At 39.9% G+C, this 14857-nt stretch overlaps 1 protein-coding gene across 2 annotated transcripts; it reads left to right on the forward strand.

Annotated features, from left to right (window-relative positions):
- Window positions 1-391: 391 nt before the first annotated feature.
- Window positions 392-14857, forward strand: dnajc10 (DnaJ (Hsp40) homolog, subfamily C, member 10). 2 transcript variants are annotated; one of them, XM_084908445.1, is made up of 26 exons: window positions 410-479; window positions 1268-1370; window positions 1536-1792; window positions 1912-2074; window positions 2226-2276; window positions 3561-3643; window positions 3880-4011; window positions 4674-4767; window positions 4943-5020; window positions 5219-5262; window positions 6638-6703; window positions 7194-7259; window positions 7340-7429; window positions 7561-7671; window positions 7758-7872; window positions 8160-8287; window positions 9726-9842; window positions 9934-10035; window positions 11452-11512; window positions 12018-12112; window positions 12805-12938; window positions 13121-13174; window positions 13306-13453; window positions 13640-13762; window positions 14296-14403; window positions 14478-14857. In XM_084908445.1, the coding sequence occupies exons 3-26, from the start codon at window positions 1583-1585 to the stop codon at window positions 14487-14489; spliced, it is 2385 nt and encodes a 794-aa protein (XP_084764571.1). In that variant the 5' UTR covers window positions 410-479; window positions 1268-1370; window positions 1536-1582; the 3' UTR covers window positions 14490-14857. The 2 variants fall into 2 exon arrangements, with proteins under 2 accessions (XP_084764570.1, XP_084764571.1); XM_084908444.1 differs by lacking the exon at window positions 1268-1370 and having other exon boundaries at window positions 392-479.

Here is a 14857-nt window from a genome sequence, read left to right on the forward strand (position 1 = left end):
CATAAGAAATTTTATTTCATAATTCTTTTCCGGACACTGAAATTCCATGGAAAAGTTTTGGAAGCATTGGGATCGCACATCCACCGACGAACGAACACACCATTTGCGTGAACGTCATCAATATGTGGCAAATACTGTTAAATATTTGTCACCTTGTTCTACAGACAACCAAGACGTATCCGGTAGCTAGAGTTCTGTTATCAAAATAAAATTATAACGCTAGCTGGTGGGTGGAACAGGCCATCATTAACAGAATAACACAATGAAATTAGATTAGCGAGTGGCTTTCTGAACATACATATAGTTTTAGTTTTGTCTGTGTGAGACTCAGAGTGTACCGTTTAGCTGCACGACCTTTATTGTGAAGCACAGTAAGCGGAAGCAGCTTGGGCTGTTGTGTGCAACTTGATGCCGGGTCCGAGCCGGACGCTGATGCGGATCTTCATCTCCAGACTTTTGGAAGTTGGGACTCTTTAAAGGTAACAAAGCCGACGCATTAAAAATTAATATTGAAATGTCTGCTAAATATTACATGAATATTGGCTTTTGCTTCACCAATAAGACAGCAAACAGCTCCGTGTCGCAGTGAAGCTAACGAGCTAGTTAGCTGAGCAAATTGTAACAGGAATAGTTGACGTTGTCTGGCTGTTAGCTTAGCTTGTCTCAGGGGTCCTTATGAAGAGCTAGGAAACCTAACAGAAATGTTTTATTTTCCTTTTTCCTCTGTGCACACCCAGCAGTGGTAATAACCACAGGCGTGTTAACAATGCATGTACTTTGATGTATCGCCTTTTTGGCTTCTTCTACTGTATCAAGAAAAATATTTTTCACTAGGCTTGTTTTTCAGAATCTTCTGGAATTTTGATTAAAATATCTGAGTGCTATTATTGCTATTTATTTCTCTCTACATGGATGCTCTGTTTCTGCTCAAGAATAGAGAAATAGAGGCTTTTACTTTGAAAGCTACCGTTTATCAAATGTAATTACCATTTAATTAAAAGGCAGCTTCGTGGAAGCAGATGCAGCTTTCATTTAAATTTGTGTTTTTTGTTTGTGTAAGATGTAAAATTAAATATGTTGTAGTATGTTCCTTTTTCTCGAGGAAAACTGTTGTACCATAAAAGTAGGCGATCCTCCTGGAGTGACCCTGAAAACAGGGAAGAAATCTGCGGATATCAAAGCAACTGTTTGAATAGTTCAAGGTGCAGGAAACTGCAATGCAAAAGACAACGGTGTAAAAAAATGCTCCTCTTTCTTTTATCTGCAGACCACTTGTCCTTCCAAAGCCTGAGGCCATGTAAAAGTAGAGATAATGCTTCCATCCTTTAAGCCAATCCAAACAGGCCACATATGTAAACGACACTCCTAAGGTGACATGCTGGCTCTCCTGTGGTGACTGTATTTGTTTTTTTCTTGCTGTGGAAAGAAGCTGTTTGCCTCACTTACTGTGATATTAGTGAGGCAAGGGGATGGTAATGGCTACAGGGTTGGGTGGACAGGGTATTTAGAACTGATCTTTGTGTCTTTCTGCCCAGTTCCTTTAGTTGCGGCTGCTTGTTGACTCATTGAAGGAACATTCCCGATGGCGCACAGGGTTGCCCTAAGGGCCCAACACCCTCGGTCCATCTGGCTTACGGTGCTGCCGATGCTCCTCACCGTCCTTTTGGTGGCAGTTTGGGCAGAGGGCCAGGACTACTATGAATTGCTGGGAGTCAGCAGGGAAGCGACGACCAAAGAGATACGACGGGCCTTTAAGCAGCTGGCGCTCACCATGCACCCTGACAAAAACCCTGTGAGTTACACGGAAAAAAACCACAATCCAGAAACACAAAAAAATGACACAGTAATTCTCTGAAATCTGTCGCGTCTCTGTGAAACCCTGACAAAACTGATGCTTATCGACTATTTCAGGGTGACCCCTCAGCCCACGAGAAGTTCCTGCAGGTCAATCGTGCCTATGAAGTTCTGAAGGATGAAGACCTGAGAAAGAAATATGATAAATATGGAGAAAAAGGGCTGGACGAGCAGCAGGGCGGACGCTATGAGAGCTGGAACTACTACAGATATGACTTTGGTAAGTAACCAATGGGATGTTACAACACTTGAATGTTTTTAAAATTGTTTGTATAGAAATCATTTTATGAGGATATTGTAAAAAGAAAAGAATAGCTAGCTCTGCTGTGAACAAAGAGTTGTTCAGTATTTAAGTTTGTCTTTCTGTCCAGGTATATATGACGATGATTTGGAGATCATCACGCTGGACAGTGGAGACTTTGGTAAGATATAAAACATATTCTGTTTTTGCTTTAGTGTACAAATGAGAAAAACCTTCATCCTTTTTCGATTGTTTGATGTTTTCCTTTCAGAAAAAGCCAACACGTAAGAACTATGTAAATTTAAAGATTTCTCAAATTTATTTTGATTGGCTTTTGAAATCTTTTTGAGGAGAAATAATGGGAGTTGTCTTTATGTCTCAGTCATTAGTACAATCTCTTCTTTATTTTCACACCTCCTGACTACTGTTTTATTTTCAGTTTTTGTCACTCGGTTGGAGTCAGTCATATTGAGTTCCATGCAGATGTTGTTCTTGTTTAATGACAGACATCATACATTGCATAATTAACTTCAGAGGTGTCAAACACATTTTAGTTCATTGTCATACAGAGCCTGAGCTAATCTTAATTGTGCTGGAACAGAAAAACAGTGCAATGGCCCCAAACAACCAATCAACTCACCAAACAAACAAACAGTTTGTTTGTTCTTGTATAAAAACATTTTAGCACATTCTCAAATGTTCACATTTAGTTATCCTGAGAGGACTGAAGAAAAATTATTTTGTCTGAAAGACAAAACACAGTACAAAGTCCAAAATCTAATCTGTAGTTCTCGCCCCTCAGTCTTATGTTTGACATCCCAGACGCACATTTATACACTTGTAATTACTATGTGCGGTTCCACACATTGTAATTGTAATAGTCCTACCCACTGTCACATAGACATCAGGTTCCATTCTTTCATGACGGATGTCTTTGTCTTCTTCTGATTTCAAACTCTCTGCTGATTAGTGAAGAGGCTCTCAGTTGTTTGTCTTGCATGCTGGATTGGTTCTAAAATGTTTTTTATCCTGAACTTATTTCATATCTTGTCATCAGACACAAAGAGCCTAATCTGGAAGTAAACCTGTCAGCAGCAAATCAAAGTGAAAACACAAAGGGAATGTTTAATGGTTATCTTGTTTGATTTTAGTTTTGGGTGACCTGCAGGGTACAATTCAAACTTGTCAAGTTTGGGAATGGCTGGTCAAACTCCAGAGTAACTGCTATTTGCTCTCTGTTTTTTTTGTGTGTGTATATATGTGCCGTAAACCTTTTTTCCTGTAAGTCTTCAGACCTTAGCATAAAGCAGAACAGCTGTGCAGCTTTCTCCAAACTGTAGTTTTACCCCACTCTTATCAGTGGGAGCAACAGTAAAAGGATTTCAAAGGCACCACGACACAAACACCGTGTGAGAAACAAGAGCGTAAACAGGTTGTGACTGACGTGTCTGTGTGTCTGCTTCAGAAGCAGCAGTGAACTCTGGAGAAATCTGGTTCATCAACTTTTATTTCCCACGATGCTCCCACTGTCACCAGCTGGCTCCGACGGTAACACTACACAAGAAACACACTAAACACACATCCTCAGTCTTGCACCCTTTTATGATTTTGTTTTCTTCTGTGTTATATATGCCTCTATTAGAAAAACATTCCTGGTTTTGTTAGTTTCTTGCTCAAGTTGTAACTTGATAATAATCACATAGACAGAGTTAGACTCTGTGTCAGACAGAGTGAGTTACTAAAATATGTACGTGTCTGTTTGCTTTGACCTTTGCATGTCACAGTGGAGGGATTTTGCCAAGGAGATGGATGGTGTGATCAGGATTGGAGCGGTGAACTGTGGAGACAACAATCATCTCTGCAGGAGGAAGGGCATCAACAGCTACCCCAGTCTGTACATATACAGATCAGGACAGGTGTGTTTGCTGCTTTTTGTAGCAAAAATGGATATACCTCATCTTTGAAAAATGAATGTAGTACATGCACATACTGAGTTAGCTCAAGCACCTGAACACTACAAACCTGAGCAGGCACCAGCTAAAAGTTTCAATCTAACGTCGATAAATGAGTTTAACAGACTCATAAAAGTAATGACAAAAGCTTGAAACCAGTTGTATACAGTTACCAGTGTTAGTCCATAATTGAACTTTTCCTATGATAGACAAACAGCTTATTTATCCTTTGCCTCCTTTGTTTGTTTACACTAAACAAAAAAGTGCATGTTAAGGAAAATCAGTGAGTACGTTCTCATTCAAGGGTACATTTACTTCAACTACTGATGCTGTTGGAGAACCGTGTATAGCTTTGATTGCACTCTGTTGTGGATGCGGAGACAGACAGATGGAGACCCGACAGCCGAGTAGTTATTTCTGTTAAACCTCTTTGATGTTTGCTGCTTGAGGCACATGTTTAGTTGGTGCATTGTAATGTCACTTTTCCGCTGATGAGTTTGTGCATTCACACATTCACAAAGTAAAACCCAGACATAAACGTTTGTGCTCACTGTTTGAAAGCTTTATTTAACATGTTCCATGCTTTGTTTCTTATCATTTCTTATCAATTCTTTGCATTTCTGTAGAGACCAGAGAAATTCAATGGGGAGCGCAATAGAGACAACCTGGTTCGCTTCTCCATGCAGTTCATCACTACAACCATCACTCAGCTCTGGCAAGGTGAACTACAACCCGCGACCACACAGCTCACATTTTTCTTCTTGATTGAGATGAGCTAACTTTGTGTTAGCGAGCAGTCTGGCTAAACTTTCACTGAAATACAGTCTGTGGAGAGTTTTTCTGTTGTTCGAGTTTATTCCTCATCCTTTACTTACCGCTAATGTTTTTTTTCCAGGTAACGTGTTCAGCGAGATAGAGAGCGCGTTCTCGTCAGGGCTTGGCTGGCTGATCACCTTCTGCTCTGACAGTGGAGGTAACACATGTGCACAGTCAGCTCTTTTTTGCATGCTAACACACACATACGCACACATACAAGACTCTTTATGAAAAGACAGGCAGATGTGTCACAAATCAGTCTACATAACCACGTGCTCTGATACGTGGACACACAGAGTGTACTGGTGTTATCAAGCTTGTTGTTTAAAATAAATGGTGTTTGTCTCTTTTTCAGATTGCCTGGAGCCAAGAACGAGACAGAAGCTGGCAGGAATGTTGGTGAGACAACAGCAGTAATGTTTTTACAGCTGTTTATCACAGAGACATGCTGTGTCTGCTGAATAAATGAATTCACTTTAAAGATTTGAGCCATTTTATAAAGCCATGCAGGGAGGGGCACGCAGCTTTGGTTTTCAGTCTCCCAGACCCATGACTCTTACACCTGAAATACCCACTCAGAGAAATTTAAATAAATAAATAAATAAATTTAAATTCCACCAGACACACTGCAGTGTGATTCAGAAGAATCCCTGAATCTGCTTTGTGCGCCACATCACTTACATAAAATATTTTTTATGGAAGTTGCTTCAAGCTGCACGGAGCAGATAAGGAGGACAGTAAATTAGGCACAGAGAGAATCTAGTCAAATTATAAGGCCCGGTGCAGACCACATGCTCTGCTTTTAACGATCATTCAGATTTTATGTCATTTGAAGCTGTGTGAAGAACAGAACAAAACTGCTTTAGAGATGTGATATCACAGACACACAGCAGGTGTGTTTTATGGGATAGGTTAAATTGGCCCTGGATGGATTTAGAAATTTTCAAACACTTGAAGAGGTCATTTTTTTTCTCTAAAGTACTTGAGAAGAGAGAAAAGTCAGAGAGAGAGATATTTTGAAATGACAAGGAGCAGGGGCATCTTTCTACACGTAAAACGGCTGCAAAAAAAAAAAAGATGTACAGGCAGAGCACAACGGTCAGCACAGCACAAAATTTGGGTCCTTCGCTCTAGTTAGCGGTCAGCGCAGCGCATGTCGCGTCCTATGTGAAAGGGCCTTGAGGATATATGTCACTAATAATGTTAACACTGTCCTACATGAAAGACATAGACAAAAAAAAAGGTTTAAATGCTAAATTCTACTTATGTGAATGTGTCACCAAAGAGACCGTGTGTCTAACCACAGTGTTGCTGTGTGGCTCTTTATATTTTTCAAATGATAAGCTTTGTTTGGGGCCGATGAATGACAGGCAAATGTTTTCTCTGAGGGGTTGTGTGTCATCTTCATGCATTTGTCCTCTAACCTGTTGAAGTGAGGACGTACTTTGGATTTCCAGCTTGTCATTCCAATCTAATAGCTGCAAGGAACAGCCTTGTAAACAATGTCTGTGTGTGACCGACAGACCTATCACAGTTAGTGTCGTCTAGGCAATTTGATTGAATCCTATAAAGGTAGCTCACTATCCTCAGGTTATGTTTCATTTGTAACGTACATTGTGCAATGTTAAAAATCTTTTAAAAAATCTAACTTTTATTTGTAGTTCTATCATGACAAGTTTATTAGTAGCTGTGATGCTGATGTATGTGTTGTAATAAATACTACAGCGCCTGTTTGATCTCTTTATAACTGCTAAGTGTTTGTGTCTGAATGTAGGATGGTCTAGTTAAGGTGGGATGGATGGACTGCACAACAGATGAACAGATCTGTACAAGTTTCCAGGTAAGGGTCAGAAGTATTATAGTAATGGTACTTACATGAGATATCTGTGTAGTTGGGTTTATATACAATGTAAGTGAGAGTATCATCTGCAAAGATGGGGTAAATGGTTTCTACATAGTGCTTTTCTACTTTACCTCAGCACTCAAAGCACTTTATACAGCGTGCCTCGTTCACCCATTCATACATGCTTTTTTTCACACATTCACACTCCAATGAGACAACAACGTGGTGTTCAGTATTTTACCCAAGAATAGTTTGACATGCAGACTGGAGCAACTAGGGAACAAACCAAACCTTCCAATTAGTAAATTAGTAGATTACCTGCAATACCCCCTGAGCTACAGCCAGGAGGGAGGACGATATTTTGTCAACACATAGTGCTCTGCTTAGAACTGACTTTAGACTGATTTAGTTATTTCCAGCAGTGAAATATATCAGTCAGTAGTAAATGTGTATCGCCTGCTTGGCTAATCTTTCTGTTGTGTTTCAGGTGACCAGTGGAGCAACTGCTTTATTCCCACCTGGAAGTGCTTTGAATAAACCAGGCAGTGTACTTGTAAGACGAAGAACACACTACTGTCTGTGCTAATACTGTGTATAGTACTGGAATACTGACTCTATGTGTATGTGTTTCAGTGGCTGAATACTCTGGACAGTAAAGAAATTTATAATCAGGTCATCAACCATCTACCTGATTTGGAACTTCTCACCAGCGACAGTTTCCAGGTATTCTGACTTCAGATGCACAGTCCACCTGTGCATAATACAATTACTTGTATTGTATTACAGCGCAATTCACTATAATACAGAAGTACAATGTAAAATTGTTCTGATGCAGTGTAACTTGTTTTGTCCAGAGTAAATTGGCCCATCATCGCTGGTTAATCAGTTTTACATTTGGTAACAAAAACTCTGCCTCCAACGAGTACAAGAAGCTACAAGCTTTCCTCCGAAATGACCACATACAGGTATCTGTCTATCTGACTGTCTGTGTGTGTCTCTGCATGTATCTGTCTGCCTGCCTGTATGTCTGACTGACTGTTTGTCCTTCCAGGTTGGCAGAGTGGACTGTATAGCGGACTCAGAGCTGTGTCAGTCTCTTTACATTCATAAACCCTGTATGGCTGTCTTTAAAGGACTGGGAATCCACGGCTTTGAGATCCACCATGGTCAGTACTACATTTGCATTGTACTTCTGCTGTATTCCCATGTTGCTCTCCACTTGCATTTTATTTGTTTAAATTCGTTTGAATATCTCTGCATGTTTGAGGAGGACATGTACGTCTTGTCCAACTAGCAGTTTGTTACAAGGTTACAAGGATAGAGGAGTTCCAAAAAAGGGCTCATGTTATTATTTGAGGAGCCAGTTTGCTAAGGTTGGTTGAACAACGGCTTATTAAGTTAATCCGTTCAGAGAAGGTTTGCTCATCTGCATTAACTCGTGTGTTTTGTGTAGGCAAAGATGTGTTGTACAATATTGTGGGTTTTGCGAGGGACAGCGTTCGAGCTTTTGTCACCACTCTGGGGCCGGACAACTTTCCTTCAGACAGAAAGGAGCCGTGGCTCGTCGACTTCTTCGCTCCGGTTTGTATTTGATTACTTTATGATGTTGTGCTTTATCTTTTGGTGGCAGATTTTCAAGTGAGTGGTTATTTTAGTGGTTAAAATGATTTATTAAGCTGTGACCTCAAAAGTGAACAACAAACTCTTCCTTTATTTATGTATTTACATTTGATTCACTACAAAAGAGTTTGTAGTTGTTGCATCTAAATCTTTTAGTTTTAGTTGATTAAATATTACAAGATTATAGTAGACTAAACCTAAAGTTGCTTCAGTGACTAAAATACAAAGTGTAAACCACTTTGGAACAACCAGTAAATAAATTGTAAAATATATCCATACTGTTCTCTTTCTTCTAAGCGTTGATATTTTGTCGTGTTTTCATGAGAAACAGGGAGCATTTGGCTGAATGCGATTGAGGAAGTTACACACAGCTGTGATAATGTGACAATTGACTGTAAAACATTGATAAAAGCCAATCGATGAGGCAAGTTACTCTTATCAGTCCAGATTGACTCACGTTGATTGCATTGTCTTTTAGACGGAGTTATTTGCAAAGCTTCGGAAATCTGTCACAACACAAAATCAGGATCAAGAGTCTGAAAGTGAAAAAAATAAATTTGAAGCCCAAAAAAAGAAATTAATGAAAACAAGTATTTTATTTAAAGTAAAATAATTATTAAAGAAAAAAAATCGTATTTTTTTTTTATTTTTTAAATATAAAAAATATCAGAATTTCACTTTGAAATAGCTTTTGACCCTGATGTAGCTTCACGTGACTGCATCCAGTCTGAGCTGGACTGGGATTGTTTGGAGACACGTCTCCCACCAGGCGAGCTATTTGTGCATTCTTCCGTTGCAAACAATATTCAATGCAATCACTGTTATTTTTTATTTATTTTATAATTGCAAGGTTTGACAGTTTAATACTATTTTTATTCTAGTGTGACTGAGCTATGAACTAAGGGACCAAACGTAGCACAAGCACAAGAGTAATCTGCTGGTTGCTCCAAATGTTTTTGGCACTGATGATGCAGCCAGTCAGAGTCCTTGTTTAACTTCAGGGCTGGTGGTGGTGCTACACCTACAACACAAACAGTCACTAACTCCGAGGCAGATATGGACCACTTTGTGGGAGCATTGTGAGCTTGTAAGATGCAAGAAAGACCCTGAAACACTGAGACCGCTGTGTGAACAAGGGTTAATTAATCAAGCTTTGTCAACTGTAGTAAAAACATTAAAAACGAAAAGTGAGAAAATGGGACTTAAAATCAGTTTTAATCTATTACCACTTTGTGAAAACTGAAGTTTGTAAATAGCACTAGTTAAAAAAAAAACTACTGACGTGATAACGACCACCGACAACCTAAAGCCTTGGTAGCTCAGATTTGAACATTGGGTAAGAATTCAGAGTTGTCGTTGCTACTTTTTAACCTCACAAACATTTGGCTCTTGCTTGCAGTGGTGCCCCCCGTGTCGAGCTTTACTGCCGGAACTGAGAAAAGCTTCAATCCAGCTAGCTGGGCAGATGAAGTTTGGCACTTTGGACTGTACCATCCATCACAACCTCTGTTCTAGAGTAAGCACACACATCCGTGTATATTGTTGATTTTTAAGCTTAAGGCTAAAATGTGCCGACCAATTAGTAATTTACTTTTCTCTTTTTTCAGTATAATATTCAGGCTTATCCCACCACAGTGATCTTTAATGGTTCTTCTGTGCATGAATATGAAGGCCATCATTCAGCTGATGGCATCCTGGAGTTTATACAGGTACTACATCAAATACAACTGAAATGGCTCCTCTTTGCTTATGGATTTTTGTCATCTGTACACCGTTTGGTCAAAATGTACCTTTAAGAAATTTACAGCTCCAGCTGTAATGAGTAATCTTTTTCAAATGAATCAGTAATCTAATCAAGTAATCGGATAAGAAATACTTGAGTTTCATTTATGAGCAATAATAAAAACTCAAAAGAGATTACAGGTCTTTCAGAATGAACTGCTCATTGGTTTCCATTTTGGAAATTGCAATATTTTAAAGTTTCACTGCATGTAAAAGAAGAAACCCAGCTAAACCCTTTAGCTGTATTTGCACACCATATTAATTTCATTTTTTTAAAGAAAATGCTTTCTTAATCACACACACACACACACACAAAACACATTTTTTTGGCTTGTGAAAAAAAAGCTTTTATTTTTATATATTTAAATATTAGTGCAATTTAATTAATACAATATTTTATATTATTTCACTTTAATCTGAAATGTTTTATGAAAGCACTTGACGTTTATATGGTTTTTTACACCCCATGTCCCCCTTTAGACTGATCCCTGTTTACTGCAGGTATTGCTTCCATCTAAAATAGGACGGCTGCTGTCAGCCTTCAGAGAGCTGAACATGGGTTCGGATGAAGTTAACGGTTCATCTGAACATTTTAATACAACTTCTAGAGATTTACTGCAGATTTTTCTGTGTAAAACAAACGGCGGTGGATGGAGCAGCTACAAACTTTGCTTTTCTTTACGTCAGAGTTTGATGATCGGGTGTTTTGATGAAGGACTCCCGCTCGCTTTCCCCCACTAAAGATTAATGCCTTTTACCATTGGTGATCACAGGAACAGCCCTGCTGTTTACGTCACTAGGAACATTTCTCTTTCATTCTACCTGAGCTCAATGTCTCGGTAACGGCTCCGTCTCTTTGCTCTTTGTGGTGTGTAAACAGACTCCGGGTCCACGTTAAACTGCCAGCATCATCATCATTGCTGCTGTTGTGTTATCAGTGTTTTTGTTTAAAACTGAAGCCTGCGTGGGCTTAATGTTGTCCGACTTTTTATTCACACGCTGCTCCTAAACGCATTTATTCTGAAGGTTTGTTTTAGTCACACCTGTGTTAAGCGCTCACGTTTACATCGTTTAACACATCAGTGCAATACAGAGCCATGCATTAACCAAAGCATCGAAGCAAAGTTTGTGTTGAGAAATTTTTTTATGATCAATTTTTTTTAATTACTCAGTGAATCATTGCAGCTAAAGGGCTCATCACCACTGTCAATATTATTACAAAATAATATTTGATGCATAGTATAATTTATTTTCATTTCTGTTTTCCTTTGGTTGCCTGTGGTCTCAAAGTGGAGTATTTAAAAGACAGTGAGATCACAAAGGGCTTCTTTCTATCTCTGCAGGACCTGGTTAATCCATCTGTCCTGATTTTGGATCCTTCAAGCTTCACAGAGAAAGTTAAAGGTAAAACCTGCTCCTGACAATAATGGATTGCATTTATATAGCGCTTTTCGAGACCCTCAAAGTGCTTTACAATTCCACTATTCATTCACTCTCACATTCACACACTGGTGGAGGCAAACCACAGTTGTAGCCACAGCTGCCCTGGGGCAGGCTGACAGCCATGTCGCACCATCGGCCCCTCTGGCCATCACCAGTAGGCGGTGTCTTGCCCAGTGTCTTGCCCAAGGACACAACGACCAAGACAGACAGAGCTGGGGATCGAACCGGCAGCCTTCCGGTTACAAGATGAGCGTCCTAATCCCCTGAACCACGGCCGTGACAATAAACTGCTTCTTGCACAAAGGGCTAGTTGCAAAGACTTTGAACAGCACTGTTGTAAAAGAACTTGACAGCTGCAATTGCTGTTTTATTAAAACTACCCATTCCCATCTTTCAGTTTAAAGCACCATAGAGGCCAGATTATTAAAGTTAAAGTCTAACACAGTGGTCTATTTCTCTGCTGCAGGTCGAGATGAAGGACAGATCTGGGCGGTAGATTTCTACGCTCCCTGGTGTGGTCCCTGTCAGGCTCTGATGCCTGAATGGAGACGCATGGCCCGGGTATAACTCACTTTACATGTGCCATTTATAGACCATAGACACAAACTGAAAGAACACAAGAAGGAGAGCTGTATAAACTTTAAAGGTCATCTAGCTGCTTCACTCTACTGTCACCTGATCAGTAAACTTCAGTAACCCTGAGCCACTGGAAGCTCGAGCCATGACACGGCCTCCAGCTTGTTCTGCTGTTGTATGCTTTAGATGAACCTTAGTAGACACTTTTGGTATTTTGTTTTCAGAATGTACAAAGGTCTCAATTTGCCATTCACAATTTTCCTGCTCTCTCTTTGATAGATTTGTTTCTGCAGCATGACCTGTCCTTGACAGTTAATGGCATATTTCTAAAAACTAAGCTGAGATTCTTTCCTTTAAACCCATATTTATTGTATAACATAAGCTTGAATACGATTTATTAAACACTTAAAATAGCCAAATTGTGCCCTGGTCCAAAAATATATGAACCTTAAAGGAAAGAAATTCAGTTTAGATGTCAGTTTTAAAATTAATACCTATGACTGAATCTGCACAACTCCAAGAAAACTGAATTTGTGAAGAAAACCAGGAACATTGTGATTTTGTTTATGAACCTAAAGCAAGTGACAGAAATCAGCAGATGAAAACAGAGGGTCAGGACTCAGCTATCAGAAGGAGAGAGCAGCCTCTAACCTGACGCTGTCTTGGTTTCCATCCAGCTGCTTTCAGGTCAGATCCTGGTCGGTTCGGTCGACTGTCAGCGCTTTCAGTCGTTCTGTCAGAGCCAGAGTGTGAGAGCATACCCAGAAATCCGCCTGTACCCTGGAAACAGCCGGCAGCCAGATCGTTATACGTATGTAACTCACTTGACATGCTCAGATGTCGGGAAATGAATATTCCCAGGAGACGAGAATATGGATATGAGTTTCATCACAACATATCAGATGATCAGAATTATTTGTTTTACCTTCTTACATCTTCTTTTTACTTAGATTATTGATTACTGATTTCCTTTTCGCCTGCCTGTCTCTGTAGGAGTTATAATGGTTGGCACAGAGATGCCCATTCACTGAGAACATGGGCACTGAGGTGAGATGCAAGTTGCCTTTTCTTGTCTTTCTGTATTTCTTTAGGGTTTTTTTTTTCTTTCTGCAGTAAAAGAACCAGTGAAATGGGACGTGTACAGTGTTAATAGTTGAGTTATTCTCTTGTGTGTACAGTTTTTTACCCAGAGCCTCTGTGGACCTTACTCCAGAGACCTTCAGATCTCTGGTTCTGTCAGGTCGGGATCACTGGGTCCTGGATTTTTATGCCCCCTGGTGCGGACCCTGTCAACACTTTGCCCCGGAGTTTGAGGTCCTAGCTCGGGTGTGAAAACTTTGCTTCTCTGCATGAATCTTGTTGCTTTTTTTCTGCAGTGACTGATGAGACAAACCGAAAGTAAACTTCTCCAACAGACTGTGGGACGAAGCACAAATTAAGAGTTTCTTAAAAGTATGGTTTGCTTGTAGTCAAGAGTCCTGCAGTCATGCTTTTTGTGTGTGTGATTGACAGATGCTTAAAGGCGAGGTCCGGGCAGGGAAAGTTGACTGTCAGGCTCATTATCAGACCTGTCAGTTAGCTGGAATCACCGCCTACCCAACTGTCAGATTTTACCCATATCTGGGAAAAAAGAGGGTAAGCACACACACGCACACACACACACACACACACACACACACACACACACACACACACACACACACACACACACACACACACACACACACACACACACCGTGACTAGCACTGTCACTTCAGAGTAAGAATGTTCTAGGATTAGACTTCATGGCTGTAGCCTCTTTTTATTTTGTAAAAGCTGTGTTGCTTGCCATGTTTTTCTCCATGCCTCAGTTTTTTTATGTTTGTTTTTATTTTGTTTTGGTGAATCTGTCTTCTCCCAAATATTTTTGTTAATTAGGAATCAACTCCTGATTTTTCCCCATTCTAACATTTTGTCCATCAAATACCATTTAAAAAAGTAAAAGCAGGGTTTATAATCTAATGTTTTATATTCATCACCAAAAAAAGAGCTCAGTTTACTTTTATAAAAAAAAAAGAAAAGCAAAAAGCACAGCCTTCATCATCAGATTTGATGGGAAAGAATCAGTTATGGATTGACTTAATAGTGGAAAAGATTATAATGTGTGTGTATGTGTGTGTTCTGACAGCATGAACAGAGTGGAGAGCATATCAATAGCCGAGACGCTAACGTGATCGCTGACACTGTCAGACAGCGGCTACAACAGCTGTTGCCACGGTTACACAATAAGCCAAAGGTAAGTGCCGGTTAACTTCAAGCACAAATCAACCCAGCCGCTGAACTGGAGTCTGACACGTTTGTATGTTGTAGGATGAGCTGTGATGGAAGCGGGCGGTACTGTGAGGAAGATGAGCCACCTGATTGGTCAGGTAGAGACAGAAGTGAATTTGATTGGCCCAGCAAGATGATCAATCGGTCAAAACACTCCTTTATAGAAGCTACAGCTGGAACATTGGGACTGACTGTTACCTGCTGTGCTGAATGTACTGAACACTTCTGCCTTGTTTATGTTTGGTTTATAATTGTCTCCATTGTTTCTATTTACTCTATGAAGTAAAACTTTGGGACACTGTGTATTGATCATGTTACTGACACGTACACACACACTCGCTGATCCAAATGTTGACATAGTGTTGTATTTTATTGCTCATGTAAAAACTGTTTGAGAATAAAACTGTTTGTTTCTGTTA

This window comes from Perissodus microlepis, chromosome 16, assembly GCF_051167445.1.
Source record: "Perissodus microlepis isolate ML-2025 ecotype Zambia chromosome 16, ASM5116744v1, whole genome shotgun sequence".
Classification (NCBI taxonomy): Eukaryota; Metazoa; Chordata; class Actinopteri; order Cichliformes; family Cichlidae; genus Perissodus; species Perissodus microlepis.

Excerpts from the sequence above, each read along its gene's own strand:
- dnajc10 (XM_084908444.1), top strand. The coding sequence starts at position 1,583 with ATGGCGCACAGGGTTGCCCTAAGGGCCCAACACCCTCGGTCCATCTGG. Across the intron at positions 1,793-1,911 it reads TGCACCCTGACAAAAACCCT|GGTGACCCCTCAGCCCACGA; the intron begins GTGAGTTACACG and ends CGACTATTTCAG. Across the intron at positions 12,113-12,804 it reads AATGGAGACGCATGGCCCGG|CTGCTTTCAGGTCAGATCCT; the intron begins GTATAACTCACT and ends GTTTCCATCCAG.